We start from the raw sequence: 22,942 nt of genomic DNA, 5'->3' as shown, positions 1-22,942 counted from the left end.
AGGAAAAAAAACAGACACACAATGATATGGGAGAAAAGCATTTTCCATAGCTAAGCATGACAGTTTGTGAAGGAAAAAAAAATGTTGGTATACAAAGATGTGGGATTTGTATAGGCTTTCATGATTTTAAGTCTCGTGGAAATCAACCACCCACTTTACAGATGTGAAAAAGGAATAGTATTCTCACTGCTGAATCAAATGAGTGCTTTCTCAGCTTTTATAGAGGAACAAATCTCGGACTTCAGATGATAAGCTATTATTCTCATCCCCTGCAATCTAATATCTAAAATGTACGCTCTCTGATGTGAGCCAGGTTTTGGATTTCAAACACCTATGAAGAATATGGTCCCTCAGCAGGGGAGTCAAATCAGCTAAATACCAAGCAGTTAATTGAGTATGGAGACACCTACAGACAGCACATTCATTGCTGGTTCCAAAATTTTCTCAGAACAGAATATGTAGGAATAAAATCTAGGCACTAGGTACTTGAGTCAGAACTTCCTTGCCTTGTAGGTACATTGGCTGAAATCCTTTTCTTCACCCTTTCTTTCCAGACAAAATTGGTTCCCTCTGCCTGTTAAACTCCTTGGTTAGCCACAGGATCATCTATTCCTCCCCTAACCCTCTCCAGAGACAGTTGGCAGGGTGAGCTGGGATCATCACCTTCCCTGACGTGGCTGGGCATTTCAGAGGAAGATGCAAGAGCCACTGTGTCAGACGGCTCTGAAGGCTCACAGGGCAGACCTGGGCTCTTGTCCCTGCACCAAAAACTATTCATCTGCTTTACCTGGTAACATGCTTAGTGTAGTGATGTTGCTGGGGCTTTAGAAGAGCCTCAGCTCTTCTGTCATGGTGCTTTTAGGAAATGTGGCCACAGACCTTGCCTCATATAGCTGTAGGAGTCCTTCCAGTCCCCCAACCCAGCTGCTGTCACTGGGAAAGCAGCAGTGCCCTTAGACCTGCTGTCAGCATTTCCATTCATTCCCTCTACAGATCAGGCTCTCCAGTCTTCCCTCTCCCATTCATGTCTCCAGGGTACTCCCTATCCCCTCTTCCCTTCCCTCTCCACTTCCCTCTTTCATCCCTCTCCCTCCATTCATCCTTTGTCTTTACGCCGATCAGTTTTGCATTTCACAGCTCCCCTCTGCTTTCAGGAATGGAGCCCTATTCATGTCAAAGAGTAGACTGAGTAAGAGTGTTGGAAGGAGAGTTACTCCAAGTGTTCCCAATGTTGTACCCCACAGGTATGTCACAAGTCTTCTTAACTCTGGTTGTCCCCTTCCAAGGGCCTTGGTGGAGCCTTGCTGTGTATCACACAGGGCAAACTGTTCTCATGACAACCACTTTTGAGCTCACATGTGGGTCAAAGGTTTTTTTCTACTGTTACTCCCTTAAGCAGTAGTGCTAGTAAGGGATTGGTACGTGCCCCCTGTACCCACAGGGTCAGAACATCTCTATTTTGGTACAGCAAAGAGCAGAAGCACAGTTCTAACATTTGCCAAAAAAGAGGAAATGAGACTTTTGAAGTAATGGCTCTTCTCTTAAAAGGGCATGAGATGTGAAAACCACAAACTCCAGGTAACCAGCTACTTCTCTTGTGATGTGGATACTTATCGGCACATAGTGATCCCATAGTGTTCCAATATGTGATTTTCGCATTTCCCAAAAGAAAATGGGGGAAAATAAATCAACAAATAAAATCACACTTTGCTTAAAAAAAGAAGTCTTATCCCATCTTTTCACCCCAGTCTACGGCTTTCACATAAAAGATATACAGCAGATTGTTTCATCAAAAAGGAAACTAGTGACTTTTGCATCAGTTTGAGAATTTTATTAAAACCATAGGTTTCCATTCTGTACAAAACTGAGGAGCCTTCTTTTTTAAAAAAAAATAAATGTATTAACCACGGAAGAAATAATGCAGTGGTTTATTGATAAAAATATCTGAAAGCTATATACAGGATTAATACCACACAACTGTATTAATGTAGACTGTCAGCAACTTTAGCAATATATACAAACTACACACATAAATATCTTATTTACAGCTAATAAATAACATCCAAAGCTAAATCATGTGTCCTCATGTACAAGAACCTTCACTATTTTGTATCCAAGTTCTGTATGTGTTTGTATTTGATCCTGTATTAAGAGCACACGTGTTCAGACACTTGACTTCCAAAGAACTTAACTCTTAAGAGAAAATTGCAATAGAATGTGAAGTCTATAGGGAATAAATCATTATATTTATTTTTAGATGTCTCAAAGGCAGTGGCTCAATACTCAACCCCACCTTCAGTGACTCACATCGCTGCTATAGTTTAAGGGTTAGAAAACCAAATGTGAGCGATTTCAGAGTTACTAATGTTCCAACATATTGCACTGTTTAAGACTTTTATCCCCAAATATACTAGCAGCCACAGCTGGAAACAAAACAAAACAAACACAAAAACAACCCAAATAAATTGTGTACATAAATGCATACATGTTGGTTTTGCTTTCAATATGGGATGATATTGGAGAAATCACCACCTCCACAGTCTTGCACATGCAGGAAAAGACTACAAAACCCAGCATCAATAGCTCACATTACACTTCTCAGTGTCTACCTTCAAGCCCTTCTGCCTTCCCAGTACTTTATCTTCTAGTAAGCTAAAAGAAGGCTATTTCAGAGCACTAGAAAAGATACATTACTTAAAGGGAAAGCAGAATGCCTTCAATATATCTATTTTTGGCAACTTCCAGCATGCTTAATTCAAGTGTTTTTCAGAGCATTAATTCTTGTGCATCATACAAACAGGCTCCATTTAACTATCACAGCTCCTGCCCCTTGCTGAATTCCACCTTATGTTGGAAAACCAAGCAACTCCCAGGAATAGCACTGTATCACATTCAAGCAATAAACCAAGGTGGGTCAACAGCAGTCACAATTTCAATACAGGGAAGCATGAGCATGCTTGTCATTTGTCAAGAGGATTCACTTGCACTGAAGACTGCATACAGCAGCTACTCAGCTGCCTGACTGACATGTGGTGTCAAAGAGCAGAGAAACTGTCACAGTTTTGGTATATGGGATGCAAGCAAGTAGTGGGAAAAAAAAATAATAATTAAAAAAAAAAAATCTGTTTCCTGCGGTTTCTGGTAGTTCAATTCCTTTGAAGTTCCTTATTCAGTGTTGGAGGCTAGATGGCTCCATTTTCAAGGAATGAAAGCACAGATGCAAAGTTGAATGTCTGCATAGGACACTGGTACTGCTGTTTTCTCCTATGACTGTTATTTATTCCAGGGTAAGCTGCATAGAAATATATAGCTTAACAGATGATACCTATTGCTAAGTGGCACTGGCATCTACCCCCAGTACAACACATTCATAACCACAAACTAGAAAATTCATCCCCATATTAAGTCAGTCCCTGACAACTTTTAGTAACACACAACAAAGGTGTTTTCACATGAGAAATCTACTCATTTGCTAAACACACATTTGAAGACAATGAACTCCAGCCACCGAAGTGTCTGAAAATTCAGTTAGCCAAGACAAAAAAACCTTTCCAGTTTCAGAAGACTCCTGGAAAGAAAGAAAAGCCAGGTACAGGGCTTTGCTTCTTTTCAATAAATACTAGAAAATCGCTATAGAGGATTCAATGTTGAGAAACCTTGTCACAAGGCACCATGATTAAGCAAAATTACTTATTCCTTCCCAGCACTCAAGCCTTTGGCAAGTTGTTTTGTGGGTTTCTTTCTGTTTTTAACTATTTGGATAATGCATCTTTATGGTTAGTAACATTGTATGCTAAGACTTCCTTACAAGAAGTCTCCTAAGATAGCTAGGAATAGCAGGCAAAAAGCCAACAGCAGATAAATATTTCTATATATTTGGTTCTGAACATCCAGTCCATGGGGATGAACAGACTCTCCTTCTCCCCAGTGTGGAATATCTTAATTCTTGTCACTTAAGCAGATTCATGAGCAGAATTTTCTTTAGAGGCTTTCTTGGCACTGTGAGGAGGAAAAAAAAAAAAATAAATGAAGAGACAGGTACAGTGAAGAGGAAGACGGAAGGTACTTGTTCCTTTTTGATTTATTTTTAAGACTTCAGATTACAAAATACTGCTTAACAGGAAAATAAATTATGTGTTTGGTCTTTTCCTGGCTGCTGCTTGATTTTACACGTCAGATACACACACAGAGCTCTCAAGGCCTCCCTAGGTCATTGTCCTAGAGTGAAGGTCAGAACACATGCCTTTTTATGCAGAAGTAGATCTCAGTCTCAAAGTGTCCCCATGAGACCTTTCACACACAGAAATTGCACTAAAATAAATATAACCACTTCTCCAGCTCAAACTTTAGTGGATAAAGTCCAAATAAAGCTGGCCCCATGTTTGAAGGTTTACTCTGGGTCAGAAAAATTATTGATCAAAAAGTTAAAGTGCACCAAGGGCTATTAAATACAAAGACTCAATCTCTGATCCAAATCAGAGATGCAAATCTCAGAAAGTCACTCACGTGACAGTTGCCAGCAGAAAGCAGTGTGCCAGGGAAAGCACCTGTGTATGCCTGCTCAGTTTCTGTACCAGCCTCCAAATCTGCCACTGGCCAGTGAGGACGAAGGGCCCTGGACTGAGTCAGTATGGATGTTTGGATGTCCTTCAATTATGGGTAAATGTAGGGCATCTTTAGATAACGCATGCTTTCCTCTTTGTGTTAGTGCCTTGTCTATAAGCATCCTCTAACAGTAATTTATGCTTGGCCACTGTGTGAATGTGAGAGGCAGTGACTTGTACTTGCTTTTCAGACTTGCTAGCAACCACACAAGGAGGTGGCTAGCAGAGAACCAGATTAGCAGTTTTTAAGCTTACAAAGCTGCCATAAGAAAACCCCAGGTTAGTTTGGGTTGTGATGCTTCAGAAGCCTTGAGAAGACTAATTCACAAGTCAAGAAAATTAGGAAGTTTTGTTAGATCCTCCAGCTACCATTCAAGTTTCCACCCAACCCAGAAAAAAGAGTGATCACTCATACCCTCCTCTCTTCCTGTTGACAGGCTGTTCCAAGCATTTCACAAATATTGCTGCCTCTTCTCCCTTACTGAGATGAGAGGTGCCATCTCGAGAACAGAACACCACCCTGTGGAATAAATACTGGACAGTCACAAGACCGAGCAAGACATCTCTTTTTAACCATAGGAACAGGACTGGTGCTTGGAAGCAGTATTTATACTTTGTCATGTGGGGCACTACTCTTTACAAGCCTGTGAGAAAAATTATTTTCAAAAGAGAATTCTGTGACAAAACAAACACTGTGCAAGAAAAACTGGTAAAAGCATTATGCATGGACCTCAAACTGTAGCCATAATTTTCGCTGGTCCTTTGCATAAAATCTTGTGTCTAAAGTCTCTTGGATCTTTATTTACACCAGTCCTTGTGTGACTTTGCCAGGTGAACGATCTTGGAAGAAAGCCTTACTCCCTCAAATGTTTGCAAACAAAGTAGGTTGCCAATTCCAGCAAGCCTGAACAGATGCTTTTCTATTTATCAGTACTTTCCCCACACCTATATTTGTTCAGCACTAATAACTGCTCTTCAATCTAGTGACTGTTTTACTTATTCAAAAGAGGAACATACTATTCGCAATATTGTACATAGGACATGCATACGCTGTTATGTGTCCATTTTCTGCTAACAGACCTCATGTCTATTGTATATGACTATTTCAAAAGATTCATGTCAAAGCAGTTCAGTTCAGATTTTGCTATTTTAACATTCATGCATTACCAACATCCTGCAACAGTTGTTTCAGTTTTTACCCACCATTCAGGTATTCAACTCCTAAGAAAATCCAGCTTAATGAAGCAATGGGTTTTTGTGCAAATACACTTTTGGAAGGGTTTCTAAAAATCTCCTAATCATGGTCTTCATAAGAAAACTTGTGCAAATGTCCAACAAGGGAAGGAGGAGAGGAACTGCAAATACAATCAGAGATGCTGACTCATGGACCTCCTCTCCTGCATATTATAACTAACCTGAGGCACATGAGACAGTGGTATGCAAATCAATTATGTGTGAGTAAAACTACAGATTGCAGATCCCAGTGGAAGCAAATAACTGAACCTGACTGACATAAATGCTAGTTTGGTGCCACTAGAGCCCTGATTATCAGTGCTGCACCCATTTGTAACTGCCTTCCATGTTTTGTCTCACCCTGCGGGATACTGGGAGTCAGGAAGTACTGTCAATTAAAACTAATATAGCTAATAACAATTAAAATAAGTTACTTTTTCTGAGTTTCTCCTGACTTCACTCTGACTCTTTGGATGTCAAATGTAAAAGGTGTCCACCAGTCTGACCAGCTGAAGAAAGTGTCTTTCTCCCACTGCAGCTTCAGCATAAGCAGGTCACCAATGTCCACTTCTGTGTAAATCAGGAAGGAAAAGGTCTTGTTTGAGGAGACTTCAGGCCTGCGGGCAGGGGAATAAGGAAAAAGAAACAAAAATTAAAAAAAAGGAACTGTTGGACAGATAAAGAAAGTTAAGGGGAAACAGAACCAGGACTTTACATACTTCAGAGAAGAAGGAAGCAACCTTCTCCATAATTCTGATGGATGGAATAAGGAAAAAACACCTTAATCTTTTGTAGAAGCACAAGGAAAAGCTTTCTGCAGCAGTAAAATCCTGGGACAGACTGCCAGAAAAGGGATGTCTTCTCCAGTGTTGGTGGCTCTCAGAGAAGCCGGACAAACACCAGCCAGGAACAGTTCAGGGTCCTCATAGCAGAAAACAGACTTTGGTGCTTTCTACCCCCATTCCCTGCCAGCCTATGTTCAGGGATGCAAGCACAGACTTTTGCTTATTTGCAGAGCTGTAGAAGCAAATCCCATGTCTCCCTCAGCTTCTGCACTGAGGCCTTCAAACACAAACAACTCCAGGTTGCAGTCTGCTTTTAAGGAGCTTTAGCACAGCTGGAACATGACATAAGGAAACTGAAGAGAGAAGAAAACAAGAAACCTGCCACGCCTGAAAAATTCTTATTAGGCTGAGACACGGGTCAGATTCATGTTTCTGTATTTCATATCTCATATCAAGAACAGCTCCTATTGAGCTTGGATCATTAGCTTCAGCAATGGATGCTTCCCCTTGATCAGGGACAAGAGCAGATTCTGGGACTCTGTGAAGTTTTTGTAGCTGGAGCTAGAGCAAGGTTTTCAGCTAGGTCTTTAACAGAGATAGGCTGCCTCAGCAATACATTGTAGTTGTTTCTGTAGCTACTCACAGTGTGAAAGCAATGTTCTCACTCTCATCTAGAGTGCCATAGAGAGAGATCAGGAATGGCTGGTTTGTCTTGGTCGTATTAGTCTTTCCAAAGAAATGGATCTTGACCTGGTAATGAAAGACTGAAAGAACACCAAAGAAAAGGTCATTAGGAAAAAACTCAACCTCCAAAGAGACTTCTGGTGACAAAACTACTCAAAAACCCTAAGGCTGGAATATGCCAACATCACTAAACTAAGGAGTTCAGTTCCCTGGAGGTATCCAGGAAACTATTTTTGTGAGGAAGTAAAGATTAGGATGCAAGGAAATCATGATTAAAAAACACCTTTGTGATTCTTGCAACTAAACTCTGCATTTAAGTTAACTGACAGTATAATAACCCAGAGTCTGGTGTATCACCTTTAAACCTCTTATAAATGTGTAAGACTTGCCATCCTTGACTTGAAACAAGTGAGCTCTGCCCTCCTCAGAGGAACCTTGGTGAAAAAAATTCAACCCACTGACACTGCAGATTAAACATCAAATGCCAACAAAACACTAGTCTGGCAGCTGTTCTAACACTGCAGAAATGTGCCCTCTTGATTGCTGGTCCATTACAGAAGAAGAATATGATGTGGTACAGCCAAAGCAAGGGAGAAAAACCCCATAAAGTATTAAAAAGAACCCAGAAGCTATTTTTCTTCCAGTTCTTTCTGGCAGTGTCCTTCTTGGACCTACCACTGTGGCAATGGGAATCAAGAAGTACTGTGATATTCTAATGAGGGCTGGCACTCCTCTGGCAAAGGCACTATGAAAGGCACAAGTCTGATGGTTGCATATCTTTAAAGAAGTTGCTTATCAGGCTGAGCTCTGTCAATTATTTTCCCAGCAGTATGAAAAATTCATTTGCATGAAAAATACTGAAAAAATTCTGAAGACTCGGGTGTTTCAAGTGGCCAGGCCACAGAGTAAATCTTAATTTTGCTACTTAGAAACTTGTTACAAAATACCTTCCTTTTTGTATTCTACCGCCCACCTCCACACCTTGAGTAAGATGACACTTTTTCTGAGACTGCACTTTAACTTGTGCTTAATTGCAAACAGCAGTCAAGCTTTGTCCCTGCTTACCAGACACCAAAGCAGCAATATTGTCATCTACAGCACACACACACCCTGACACACAGCTGAGCAAAAGTACCAGTCTTCCTCACCAGTAAGCTAGCAGGACCTACCTTTATATGGCATCTGAGCACGGGTCTTCAAGTACATTTTGGTGTTTCTCTTTGTTCTCACTCTGTTGACCTTGTAACCCAAATTGTTGCAGCGGTTCTTCCGGCAGCTCAGGCAGAGACCCTTCTCAAAGGCCTCCTTTGTGTTGCAGCGGTAGGCCATGCTGGGCTTTTCTTCATAGAGGAGGGAGTCAATGAAGAGGTGGATGGATCGTTCGTGGGAGCATTTCACCAGCTGATCCACATCTTGAAAGAATGAAAAATACGTATACATACATTCATATGATGATACAAACCCCTAAGCAATGCTGTCAAAAAGTGTGATCCACCATACCAGAGCTTGGCTTTGTAGGATGACTTTAAAAATCACTTAAAAGAACAAGTTCCTGTGCCTCTCAGATCTTTGCTTGCAGGAAACCTGCAGGCTATTGGAGATATCCCACGGGATGTTATACTGTTTGATTCAGAGCAGCCTCACCTGCAAAGCCTTTTTCAGCAATCAGACGGAGTGCTTCTCCCAAGTTGCAACCTGGCTGGAAACCTCCACCATTAGGATAAATATCAATGTGTCCAACAGGCTTCTGGATTCCAATGCTGCGGTCTGGAGAGCCTCGAGTATAGGTGTGTAGGACATCCACAAAGTCAGCATCATCTGGGGAGAGGCGGGTGAGGGCATCGGCATACTCAAAAGTAGGACCAGCTGGATCCAGTCCTTTATGGGGCAAGACACAAAGAAAAACTGAGATTATTGTCTGCCAAAGACACAGACAGTGATAACATGCTAAACTCAGCTACCACATTGGGCTGGAAGTATTGCATATGGTGTTGGTGTCACTGCAGACACTACAGTAGAATCATTTAAATAGCATTCATGTGTACAAGAGAATCAAATACACTACCTTGAAATGCTGACACTACTGAAACAATAAGGCATATGTAAACACATGCAAAGAAGCCCAGATAACTTCCTCACAGCTGTAGCATTTCCAGTGTACATATTTTCTCAATGCTTTCCTTTCATGTCAAGAATTGTAAAACTTCTATCTGAAGTGTGGAAAATGTCTTGCTGCTAACTCCCTGCTAGGGGAGCAAGCAGGAAACAAATGAGAGCTTCACTGTCTACGTGCCTAAGAGGAAGGGGAATGTTATGGTAAACTGTCAGACTGCAGCAGCACTGACATCAAAAACATCCAGAGCTATTCTGCCAGTGAACAAGTACCATCTCTTAAATCCAGACAACTACTTGAGAGAAGACTGAAGGCAGAGCTGAAGGGACATGTCTTTTCTGCAGCCATCATGTGGGGACAGGCACCTGGGTTGCCCATCCCTGATTAGGCTCACCTCTGGCCTGAGCTGCCTCCCATTCTGCTGTGAGGACTTCAAGGACCACATCCCATCCCTCCCTGTGCCCAAAGGCAATGCTGTTTTGCCAGGGAAAGGTTCAGCCTGGGCACCGAGGGGGCACAACAGAGGGTTACTGGTATTTTGAGTGATTTGGCAGCCTCAGTGAAAGCAACAAAGCTGAAGCTGAATGAAAGGAAGGGTAGAGGGACTAATGTTTTGACCTCCAGATTTTAATCTGCCACCTCTCAGGAGTCAGCTTTTCCTGATGCAATTGCTGCTCAGCCCACCCCCCCGCATACCTGGGGATCTGGGATCACAGCCAGGCTCAAGTGAAAGGGCAAGGGTCCCAGGAAGAAGGGAGCAAGGCTCCCATTTGAATGATGCTCCCAAGCTCTCAGCAGCAAAGACACCAGAGATGAGTGATTTTCTTAGGCTCATTTGCTGATGTTGGCATTTCCTTTGTCACGGAGATCAGCTCAGCTCAGACTCAGCTCTCCAGGTGCTGGGCTGTAAACCAGCCTCAGAGTGGCTGTGTGCTCTGTCTTGTCTAGCACAATTCTCAGCCTCCAAAAATCACCCTCAGCAGACGCCTAAGCATGCATAGGAACAGGACAAGCATACATACACTTTGCTCCTCTTCCCAAAACTCTTCTAGTATTATATTCAGCATAGAGTATTACTTGATCCTGTTAGGATTAATTTCTTTTAGTAATCCACACTGGATCTTTTCTGATTATCTGTCCAGTGTTCCTCTGAGTCTATATAAGCACCTTGCAGAGCTCTTTGCCATGGGATGCTGTGGTTGCAAGTACCACACCCACTGCAGAAGGATCTACCTCCTCTTGTTTTTGAACAGCTCTCACCAGCTGCAAAGGATGACCACCTGCAGGAACACAACCAGCTGAAGTTCTCATGCTGCAAGAGATACTGTGACCTTCTCCAAGCCACGGACTTGGCTAGTTCTGATTACATCCTCCCTCTGCCCCCAGCTAGTCTCTTCTTCATTTCCCACTCATTTCTTGTGCAGAAGCAGACCAAGGCTTCTCACCCACCACCTTGTTCTTTTCTGAACCTTTTCTAGTTCTGCTACAGACGTATCAGCCCCGATGATTCAATAAAGTGTGAACACATAACCTAAGTACTGCCAACAAGCAACAATTATTCTAGTTATTTTCCAGAGGAACATAATATTTCAGCATGGAAGAGACAAGACTCTCCACTCCACAACCACAGGTTTTCTTACCAGTAATTCTGTTCACCTTCTTCTTGGTCAGGCTCCCAGCAATGCCAGCAGCATGAGCACCTAGACTGTACCCCAGCAAGTGGACATTGTTGAGAGGATAATTGAATTGCTCCTGCAGAAGACAGCAATTTGTTTAAAGTTTTAAGTCAAATGGGAAAACATCAGAAGGGAAAATATTTTGTAAACACTTGGATTTTTCTTTGAGCCAAATGGAAGAAACACTAAACACAATTAACATAGTTTTGTGCCATACTAGGTCACTTGAGATAACTAACTTAAGGCAAAATTTAAGCAGGCAGGAATGCAGAATGAAGGACAGAACACAGGACATACTAAAAGTTTTCAGCCACCCCCTCCCCACCAGTTTCTGGATCTCCTAAGTATTTCCCAAGGGCAGGGCAGGCTTCGGTTTCCCAAAGTTCAGCTGATATATAATATACAGAAACATATCTTTCACAGCTACCTCTCACAGAACCTTCAGGAATGCTGTGGACTCACACGGCTCCACAGACCACAAGGTGAAGTTTCTGGAATGCACTATAAAAGTCAGTCTTGTGTAAGAGACAACCATTAAATTAAAACTGGGATTTTACCAGTCCAGCAAGAACAGTCTGCAGCAGCTTAACTCCATCTATCCAACAGGAGATGATTAACACAGCTGCATCATTGCTGTTTTGTCTCACATTGTACATAATATTCTAGGAGATGTTTGACCACATGTCTTACCTCCATCCAGTCAATAAACATAGCAACATCCTTTCCCACCAGCTTAGTGTATGCAGCAGACACTGGGTAGTGCTGCTGAGCTCGAACTAGCCAGTCCACCACAATGACGTTTGAATCAGGTTCCCTCTTGTACAGAGCATCCACCAGCTTCGGGACCCAACTTTCATACATTCCTGTCACCTGTTGGGTGGGGTTTTTTAATTAAAAAATCAGATATCTTATTATTATCTGCAGAGTAGACACCTCAACTGATGTATCTAGCACAGTTTATCAGGAGTCTGGTTAAAAGGGAGATTCCTCCCCTTTCTTCTTACCGTCCATCCATGGATCACCACAAAGGTTTTACTGGTATGGTTGAAGTTGCACTGTGCCAGGCTGTCAATCCGCCCAGGAACCAGGTAGCACACATCCTCATCGGGCTCTGCAGGCGTCCGTAAGGAAAACTTGCTCTCAATTCCCCCAAAATTGGTCTCAGCTTCTGCTATGCAAAAGCACAGGAAACATACAATAGTGGTTTAGGAGTATTAGGACAAACTGTTCAGAAGTCACAGGTACAATGGTGGAAAGACATCAGGAACAGTCAAGAAATGGGACGTGTTTTTTGTTTCCTACAGCACTCCTTTTTCACCACAAAGGCCATATGAAGAAGAAATCCAAGGGCGAAAATTGCTCACTCTCCAACATCCTGATGAAACTGTGAGAATATGGCCAGGTCTCAGAGAAGTATGAATTCCTTTTAGGAGTCAGTATTTTCCCCATTACATTATTAACAGGAAACCTGTGAATTACCACAGCAGTGCAGAAAACTGCACAGGACAGTCATAGACAGTACATGCAGGAAAGTAGCAAGTTCCTACCACTCTATTACATAGTTTGGTGGTGCATCTTCCACATGACTTCATCAATAATCACTGCCTAACAAGGCTCTTTATAGTGCACAGTAGTTGCAGTGCACTAAAAATAAGAGCTGCAAAGTCACCACTGTTTTACAAAATGCTAGTTTTAGTTTTTTTACCAGAGAAAAACAGCAGGTGCGATCAGACTAAGGAAACTGAACTAGCAAAGCAGAAGCCTGTATTTTGAAGGCAGGATTTATTCAGATCATCTGACAAGCAACACGGCAGGAAAGAATCTTCTGCCTGAAGCTATTTTGAATGGAAGGGATGGGGGAGGTAAGGATCCTGTACTGGTGGTAACAAAGTATGTGATGGCCTGAAAAGATGCTGCCTTTGAAAACTTCCTCCAGCTTCAAAACCCAAGTTTTCCTTTTGTTCCTGCCAAGGCTGAGAAGTGATGAGGCTTCATGCTTACTACTTCATTTGTCTAGGAAGAAACTTAAACGCCTCCCCTTTTTACATCAGAATCAACACTTAAGTACCTCTATATCCAGCAGACCCTGTAATTAATTGGACTTAAAATCCAAGGCTTTCCAAAAATCAAGCCCCACTTTGGCAACTTGCATTTAGCAAATATTGACTGCCTGTTTTCCAAGTGCAGCTGAACTCACGCCAATTCCGTCCTTCTCAGTGTTACGTTTCCTGGCATCATGACCACCAAGCTTTCGCAAACTCCTAAACATACATTAACCAATGGCTCCAAGTCACCATACAGAATGCAAAGGGATGCAGTGAAGACCTCATGCCAGACATGTAAAACAGATTTCCACTTCCCTTCTTCTCCCATTGCAGAAGAGGGCTTTCTATGGTAACTGATAGATTTGTATTTCTCCATAAAGTTGTCCTGCATCACTCTGAGGCAATAAATAATGAACTGTTAGGTTTTTTCTAAAACTTGGGTTTTCTGGTCTTCTCATTCAAACTAACAGGCCAGCAGGGCACTGACTTATGCCTGACCGCACTCAGACCTCAGGTAGCTGTATAAAGACTGAGAGATTCTTGCTGTGCTTGGAGGGCCACAGAAATCTGAGTCTAGCCTCTTACAGGAGGTGTAAAACCAGCACACAGGCTGGCAACAAATGCTCATATACAAGCCTCAGAGAGGCTGCCATCATCCACAATCAACAGCCTAACATTGCCTGAGTTCATCAGGATTTCTCACCTGCTGAAAGCAAAGCACATGCAGGGCAGTAACAAGAACTGTTCACTGAACAGAGGCAGTGCTCAGTTTTAGGTTTTGACCCTGACTGCACTAGGCTGGCTAGCTAAGCCAGCATAATTACACTGAGGGCCCCCTTCCTGCCTCCTTCCCCCTAAAGTAAGGATGAAGTTTATGAAAAACACCTTTCTCCAAGCCAGTAGAAGTATTCACACGATGGTGAATAAAAGACTTTACCTACTGAAAGCAAAATTCACCAAACTAACCAAATACTGATCTTTTTCAGAAGTTGCCCCTTTCTTATATTTTTGCACATTCAAAACTTCCATTTTCTCATCGAGAGAGTACAAAACCTCTTTAGGAAATATATCTATTTTTTAGCCAGAAAAATTCCCAAAGGCTGATGGGTTAAATAACAACCATAACTTTTCACTCCGCAGTGAATTCAGTAAAAACTTGACAGGACCAAGAATAGATTTTAACTGTAAGGCATACAATGCAAAGACTTTCCATCATGTATATTCCTGCCCAGCACAGGAAGGCAAACAAGAATAACCCACCTGCCTTCTAGTTAATAGTGCTTCCTTTCATACTTAGATATCATTTCCCTTCCAAATTATAGCTATCTGAAAATCATCCAAAATCTAAATTCAATTGATATCCTGTGTTGCAGTGTGTTTTCAATTACAAACACATGGTGGAATTTTCTTATTAGTTCAGATCACATCTCTTTTGGAAATAAGCTTGTCATAAAAGAAATATAAAATTTTACATGCATCATACTTAAAGGTGCACTTAGAAAAGTACACCAAACTTAGACAGATTGCAGTACAGTGGCACCTACCACTGAAGATGTGCAAAGTGCTTCACAAATTTTCATGTAATTCAGCCTAAAAATCTTTGGGTGGGATTTAAGGACATAGGAGCACTGAGATGCAGTCACCACCAGGAAAGCAGCAGCTGCAGAGCAACAGTCCATGAGTTAGGGAAACGGCAAAAGGCCAGTCTGCTCAGTTAGCTATGTTGTATCAGGAATTAGAAAGTCAGAAAAAATTATTGTTAGGATCTTCAATGCTCACAGAAAGTGTCATGTTGTCTAACGTCCACCTATGCTCGGTTCCCCACAGCACAATACCTTCTGGATGAAGGAAATGTGTGTGGTAGAGTTGGTTAGAGACTTCTTAATGATGTGCTCATCACGAAGGTCTCCTCAAAATTTGCCTGAGTTAGGCTTTGTAAATTCTGTATGGCTCAGAGCATAAGAAAACTTGTCAGCACCTCACGTTGCACTGCACATGTGCAGCAGTACCACTTTACCTCCCACCTTCTGCGGATTTTTAGAAATACAATACAGAGGTATAGTATGTACACACTCACCACACATACTGACACCTATATGCACCTTGCTTTAAAACTGCAGCAGGGATGCTACAAATCGTATCACTTCAGAAAACTAACATTTCTCACTTCTGCTTTTGTATTTCCTTAAGTGTCTTGGCCTATTTAGAAAAAGTGATTCAGAACCAAACGTTGTCATACACAGACTTTTATCACAGACCTTTTCCTGGTGAAGAGTCTCCTTGAATCATGTCCTAACTGAGCTAGTCAAACAGTTGGGTCTCATTCTTACAGCCTTACACAAAACCAAAGAAATGCAAACAGTCAGTGTACACACTCACCACTGGTTAGTTAATGATGGGTTTTAACCCAAGTTAAACAAAGGAAAACCCAGAAATGCAGAGTCTTTAGCATGTTTCTGAAAGGTGGATAAAAATTTACCTGAATTTGCATCAGGTTTACATAATGTAGATACAGAAATTACATATAAAGGTATTTATGTGCATCCATACTGAGACATTGAAGTAATTTTTAGTGACAAGAATACAAGTCCATTTCTAAACAAGGCCCTGAAGAGAAGCAGATCTGGAAGTTAAAAATGTCTAGAAGTTAAAAATGTCTAGATAAAACAAATCCATGCTTTTGCAAAAAAAAAATTAAAAAAAAAAAAAAAAAAAAAAAATCACACTTTCCCAGATTCAGCAGAGATACAAAGGTATGTGTTCTGTATTGCAAAAGTTTCCAGGTGCACAATTGTAAATACAAGCCCCCCATTACAAAATAAAGTTCTGGCCACTGCTACCTGCTTACAGTTAACAAGGTGACCTACAAAGCAATTATTTAGGGAGCTGGGAAAAGAAGCAGAATTAAGAACTAAGCCACCAATTTCAGACCTGAGCTGGCTTTTCTAACAGCGTACAAGCTGTGTTGCCAAACTCCACTTCATCATGCTCTGCAAACTTTCTGATGCTTTTCTTACACCTCCACTTATATAATCTCAGTTTTCATATTTTAAAAAGCTCTCCTCTATGTCAAGGTGTAAAGAATATCACAGAACTCAAAAGAAAGTGGAAAAAAAAGAAGCTTAGAAACTGAGAAAAGTCTGTAGTTTCATTTTCCTGTTTAAACCTTGTGACACTTTTGACTTGGATTTTGTGAAACTCCATTCAGTTAGGGACTCCTATCAATTTTTAAAGCATTCCACTGACTTTAAGCATGTCTGACACAGTACAAATACAAGTTCACGGACTAATCAAGTTTCAAGTTTCCTTCATGGGAAGGCCAAGGCAACCTGACAACTGATTTTGATGAAGAAAACTGTTTATCACTGGTGAACTGGCTGGAAAATGTGAATTTTGAGGAAGTTACAGCATCTGGAACATTAATAAAGTTAAACTGCCCACATCAGACACAGGATGCCAAATATGATAACAATGCATTTGCCAGAATCAGTGTATCTGAACTATGGTTTTAAAAAGGGTATCTTTGATAAACAGCAATTTCATAGTGTTATATACACAGAAACTGAAATACTATTAGCTACGTGCAAAGATCATTAGAAATTATACAGTTAGACTGTGTAAACTCAAGCCCACACAGACATGCACGTACACATACATGCACAGCAACAAACATCTGCATACATCTTTTATATAACCATCTGGAGTTATCTAGAGTAACTCTTCCCTCAGCTCATAACCAACATTAGGATGATCCAATCAATCAGTCTTACTGAATTCCTAAATGAGTTCAGAAGCAAACTCGTGGTCAGCTGTACTAAAGGGGCTGTATCACAAAAATTGTTATTGCTTAATTTGACCTACACCATAAACTGAAGGCAGACTACTGTGTGTTGCAATCCCATGAAATCTACCCCACAAGTCAGGTTATTGTTTAACTTTGTTGTAAAGAAATTACAACTTCAAGTTTATTTATGTTTTCCTTAATGGCAGAGCCCTGAGAGTACATTCTCCTTCACTTCCCTGGCAGAATCAACGGAAAGAGCAACACCTCTGAAAAGCAACTGGGCCCAAGATCAGGGACCTCCCAGCTCAAGTCTTGGCAGCTGGCAAAACAAGAGCAAACTGCTGTTCTCTCTCTGTGCACATGGGTGCTCACCCCTCTCCAAGGCACTCCCTGTCAAATAGATCCTTACTCAGCTGCAGTTGGGAGGCCTGTAACTCAATCCAGCAGAGCTCTTGCCATCCAATAGTCCCTCTGGGATATCTGGAATTAGCCCAAGACAATAAAATGCAATCACTGTCAGGCTTTGCAGTAATATGGAGGAAAGGATGCATGAGAAAGCCATACCATGCAAGTACATCCCGTAGAGAAGGGATTCCAGCAAGCTTTTAGGAGTGCTAGTGTTCATGCTGTTCTCCAGCACACCTTCGATGTCCGATAGCCTCATCTCTGTGCCTTCTCAGAAATGCAGTTTCTGGTAAGACCATGTCACGCTACCCTGACAGGTCCATCCCAAACACAGCCATGGCAAAAGCCAGCAGCTCAGATCACACACCCTGACTCTGGATTTATGCTGGTAAAAATAGAGATCAGAATGTATTCCTAGTAATGTTTTTCTCTTTTCCTGGAACACCAATGTTATCTTCACCTAGAATATATTTGCCATGTTTGTTAAATACTTTGGATTCCTGAAATGCTAGATCATGTATTTTTCCATGGTTTCAAAACATCTTTTTACTATGGTGTGCAAGAAATAGTGTGGGACTGAAGGCTTTAGTACCTTTAGGATGATCACACAACCTGCTTTCATATAAGGAGAAATAATGTAAAGTGGTAAATCTGTGACAGATCAGTTCCTACAGGGATGAAAGCTTGCTCTGGGAAGATAATTATTTTACTATATGAAACTTGGATACTGTCATGAAAACTGCTTTTGATTGCTTCTGATGGCACAAGATGGGACCCAAAGTGAGAATACACTTCTTTGGCTGTGCCCTAGCACCCCATCCTCTTACTTTTTAATACTTCCCTTCAGCTTCCTTGTACACAAAGGAAATACCAAAGGCATCCTCAGTGAAAAAAACAGCAGTTTCCATATTCCATTTTAGTATCACATAGTAGCTCTAAGAGGTACAGACGCATTTTCTTCTACGGCTGCAGACTTTTAAAGATAGACATGTGTGGGAGATTAGTGTAAGAAAGTATGACTGTGGGCAGGGTACTGCTAACGTAAGTTTGAGGGGTAGTGGTCTCCTGAAACTAGTCTCTTCGCTCATTAGAACTGCAATCATGTTGTGATTAACAGAGAGCATTAGTAAACGTCTAGTAGTCAACATGCACACATGTTCCACTTCCTCTAGCCTGGAGGCTGCCTGTGCACAAATGCAGGTACCACAGGTGTCGTGTAAATACAACCGTATGTGGATATACAGACCCTGTGAGGGCACACCCCTCTGCATCTTCCCTAATCGATTCTGCTGCATTAAAAGGTGTTGACTACAACCCAAACACATTATCACGACGCTGATGAAACTCAGCCTTGCCTTAGACAATTCTGACTAAGAACCGTAGGAAGTTGGGATGCAGGGCTATCATGGGATGGATGAATCCCATTCACAACGGAGGGCCTTGGCCTTGCAAGGAGCCAACCGACCCTACCGTGGTGCTACCGCTGTGCCAACAAACCTCCAGCAAGGGACTGCTGGAAGCCACCTTGCTCCTGGGGAAAAAACACATCCCAAACCTCCACAACCCGTGCCAGCAGCCCCGCAGGTTGCGTCTGCGCTCCGGCTCCGTCCTAACAGGACGCAGGTCCCCCCGACACCGTTCTCCAGCGCCTTCCGATGCCACCCCACGCCACCCAGGACCTGCAGCACACCGGGAGAGCCTTGGAACGCCGAGTTGCAAACTCCCCTTTCCCGCCATGCCGGCCGCATTTGGTCTGCACACGCTCCCCCCACCCGCTCCCAAACGCAACAGGCACGCCCGGCAGCCCCCCGGCCCTCCCCGCCCCTTGCGTGCTCCGGGCTCCGTCCACGCCACCCGCCCCCCTGCACCGCCCAGCGCCCCCTCCCCGGGCCGGGACTTACCGCCGGCGGCGGCCGGAGCCGCGCCGAGAGCGGGCACCCAGCGCAGGCAGAGGCACAGGGCGGCCAGAAACGCCTTCCTCCCCATCTCGCCGCCTCTCTCCCTGCGCTCTGCCGCGGCAGAAAAGTTTCGGTGCATTGAGAAAAAAAAAAAAAAAAAAAAAAGTTTTTGATTTAAAAAAATAATAAAATACAACTGTAGCGCAAAACCTAACGCGATGGCAATGAAACACTCCGGGAGCAGTCACTGAGCGCCCCACAACAGGCAGGCAAGGCAACGCGCTGTCACCACCGCTCCCTCGCCGGACCCTTATGTCCCCGCCAATATGCAAATATGCAAATGAGATCCCACACCTATTGGGCGCGCGCGGCGGGGCGGGGCGGGGCCGGCGCTGCCCGCGGGTGGGCGGGCGCGGGGGGGGGGCCGGGCCGCTCCCACGGGGCGCCGCGATCCCGGCCCCACGGGCACGACACGGCACGGCCCGGCCCGGCACGGCAGCTCAGGCAGAGCGCATCAGTGTGCGAAGACCCCTCGGCTCTGAGCCCTCGGGCTGCCCACCCGCACCTACCCCAGCTCTGGCCGCTCCCCGCAGCGCTGTGCCGCGCCAGCCCTGCCCGCACAGCCGGGGTACGGCCCCGCCGCTCTCCCCTTGCCCCTCTCTGCCTTTGGCCACCTAGCTCCGCTGTGCCTCTGAGATGATCTTCCTTCTCATCCGTGCCTTTGCATCAGAAACCGACTGGTAACTGCGATTTAATTTCAGTGCCTTCAAGGGGCCTTCTGCTCTTCCCTTGAAAAACCTTTGCCAAAACCTCGTTTTGCCAGCACTGGAGGGGTTACAGGTTTGAAGAATAAATTAATTCTCTGGGGATTTCATCTGTACTCTGGAGAAATACAAAGTTGCCTGTTTGAGCTTTTCAACTCTCCCTGCCCTCCCCTGAGCAATGGGGTTTGCAAGTGGCTTTGCATCGGTGGCCGCTGGGTGAAAGATCAGTTATGTAAGGATATGTACTAGAGAAATATTAAATTAATAACAAGACCAGTTTTTGTTTCATGGTTCAGTATGTTGTTAAAGACCCAGCTTCATCAAGACGCTTATGACACTTATAGGGAATGAGGACTCCCCGGGATTTGCAACATGAACCAGATGGGATTTACTTAGAGAGTAAGCAATTCTTCTCAGACCAGGCACCTTAGGAGACTAAAATATACCTGGTTAATGTCAGTGAGGCTATTCAATAAGTGGTTTTGGTTGAGAGTAGCAGAACTGGGTCACCTTCACAACATTAGATTCCATTAAAAGACCAGTAAGATCTATGAGGATACAGTCTCCCCCAGGACACAATTTGAAGTGCCACCACCACCAGACCATACTTATGTCCAAAAGGCATTGGAAGAATTTAATGAGGGTGCAAACAGATCATGCTGAGACTTTCTTTCCAACTGAGACACGAGGGCAGCAGAGTCAGGGAGCAGGGGTAAGGCAGTGGGTGAGGCAGGGGATAGGAGGTGAGGAGGCTGGGGATAAGGAGGGGATAATGAGAGAGACCAGCCTTCCTCACCAGAGGATGGTGGTGGTGTGAGCAGGGAAAAATAAGGTTTGTGCTGCAGCTTGTTAAGTATTGAGCATATCCTCTGTCCAGTGTTTGAGACCCTCTCATCAAAACAATAGCAAAAATTTTTTCATGTGTTTTTTTTTTGTTGTTGTTCTTGTTCTTTTTTTTTTTTTTTTTTCCCCAAGTCTGGACTAAACAATGCATTTTCTCTTGATCTAATTTAGTTGAAACTCTGTAGTGTAATTTCCCCCCTGGAAATCAACCTGACTCTATCTAGGTTCAGACATCCTTCCTAGAAAATTCCAATTGCTGCAGGCAACATTTTGCAAACTAAAAGAACAAACAGTTTAAAGCAAGCTGCTGTAATGGAGACTGTCAGGTCACCTTAATCACAGGTGATGCTACCAATCCAGTCAGAGCAACACAGAGCATGAACACTCCTGTTTTGCACAGCTACATTCATGACTACTGCAAGAAAAAATTTACATTATAGTATAACTCTTGGAGGACAGCTAGTGTGGTTTTAACTGCTGATAGGATCAGATTAAGCAGGTAGAAAAGATCAGTGGCAATGCTTGACAGGCCAGCCCTGGGTAGGCTGCTGGGCCCCACTAACCTCTGCTAATCCGCAGACTGTAATCAGACTTTCAGTTCACTCCAAATACCGATCATCAACAGCAAGAGCAGGCAGCAGATTTACAACCTACTCAGAATAATATCTATTCTGTTACACTGAAAATGCTCATTTGTATAATTTTTTGTTCCTCCTCATGCCTATGCCTCGTTTTAAGAAATAAGTCTCTACCTATAACAAAAAAGGAAAATTAAAAACCTAACACTAAAAGAAAACTTTCAGTTGATGAAAGACTTAGGTTTGGGGTGGGAGGGGCTGTGGTGGTGGTGGCAGAGATAATTCTGGTTTCTCAGATCTTGAACAAGTTGTCTAAATCTGTTGTAAACCCAGCTGCAAAATACTCTCAAATAGATGGGTTTGCATGAAGGCAGAACGTGTCCCTGAACACTATGCAGTGTGAAGTTGTACGAGTCTGACACAGCACATTTTCCAACATTTGAAGACTTTTTTCCATTGCATATAATCATGATTGGATGGAGAAGAAGCTTCATAGCATCAACTCAATGTGCTTCAGTTCAATCATTAACTGGATTTGAGTTTTGCTTCCTCTGTAAAATACATAATCCTATAGGGGAAAGCAAAGCTCCATCTGTAAAACAGAGCCTGATTTATAGTACTCAGGGATTCCAAAGTGGGTGGAAGGTAATAGAGTGAAAGCTAAAATACATTCTTTCTAAGGAGGGGAGGGGGGGGAAGTCTGGAGGAATGGAGTCAGGAGTTGCATAACTAGGCTGGTACTTGCACCCACAGACCATGTGGAAGGTTAAAGTCAAAACAAGCCCGCAAGTGTCTCCAACACAAAGTGGGCAGTGTTTTTTAGTGTGGTGCAGCTGTGCTAAGCCCTGAGCAAATTCACTGGCCTCACACAACAGCAAGCAAGAAGCGAATCAACCCCAAAATTTAATTTCCACAGCAGTGGTACAAAGAGAGCTTGAAACGCAGGGTAAAATGGCTGGGGGGGGCGGGCAGGGAAATGGGGGAAAGGGGAAGATCCAGGGAGAGAAACAGACTAGTACTAACTTTGAAAATTCCTGTGCTGCTTTAATTCTATTCATGTAAAAGATTTGGTAGCTCAGGATGAAGGCTCTTCCAGTATGAGAGGTCTTCCAAAAATTATCTGCTTAGAAACAAGCAAAAACCATACTCTACTCTCCTTCTGATTAGGAAATCCAAGTAAGTAAGTCTTTTTTCTCCCTATAAATATTTAAATTTTCTTTTCCTCCCCAGAAGAGAAGTGGTGAAATTAAATCCAAAAAGTCAGAGTGACCTTCCAGGTGATTTCTGTGCTAATAAGTTCAAACAACCAACCAAAAAATGGATCCTTTTCTCCTAGTCTAGGTTCGTTCAAAGATATCAGTGAAATATGTTTGTGAAAACCAGCCAATTTTAATGAAACCCCAGTTGGGGGTAAAAAATAACTCCTCCCTGCCCATGTCTGTAATGACTTATTGGGCTACATCAATAGTTTCACATATAATGGAGGTCCTGTCATCCTGGGCTGAGCCCTCTGATGTGCTCTGAGTAAGG

General features: G+C 43.0%; 1 protein-coding gene across 2 annotated transcripts; it reads right to left on the bottom strand.

Moving 5' to 3' along the window:
• Positions 1-1,809: 1,809 nt before the first annotated feature.
• LPL (lipoprotein lipase) lies at positions 1,810-19,491 on the bottom strand. Of its 2 annotated transcripts, none has more exons than XM_042788080.1 (10): positions 19,231-19,491; positions 12,100-12,266; positions 11,786-11,965; positions 11,060-11,171; positions 8,951-9,184; positions 8,476-8,718; positions 7,266-7,386; positions 6,272-6,454; positions 5,020-5,124; positions 1,810-3,999 (listed from the first exon to the last, which is right to left on the bottom strand). In XM_042788080.1, exons 1-10 carry the CDS (start codon positions 19,364-19,366, stop codon positions 3,954-3,956), a joined length of 1,527 nt encoding a protein of 508 aa, XP_042644014.1. In that variant the 5' UTR covers positions 19,367-19,491; the 3' UTR covers positions 1,810-3,953. The 2 variants fall into 2 exon arrangements, with proteins under 2 accessions (XP_042644014.1, XP_042644015.1); XM_042788081.1 differs by having other exon boundaries at positions 12,100-12,263.
• Positions 19,492-22,942: the final 3,451 nt, after the last annotated feature.

This window comes from Tyto alba, unplaced genomic scaffold, assembly GCF_018691265.1.
Source record: "Tyto alba isolate M040663 unplaced genomic scaffold, T.alba_DEE_v4.0 Super-Scaffold_13, whole genome shotgun sequence".
Taxonomy (NCBI): Eukaryota; Metazoa; Chordata; class Aves; order Strigiformes; family Tytonidae; genus Tyto; species Tyto alba.
This window is presented reverse-complemented; position numbering and strand designations above follow the sequence as displayed.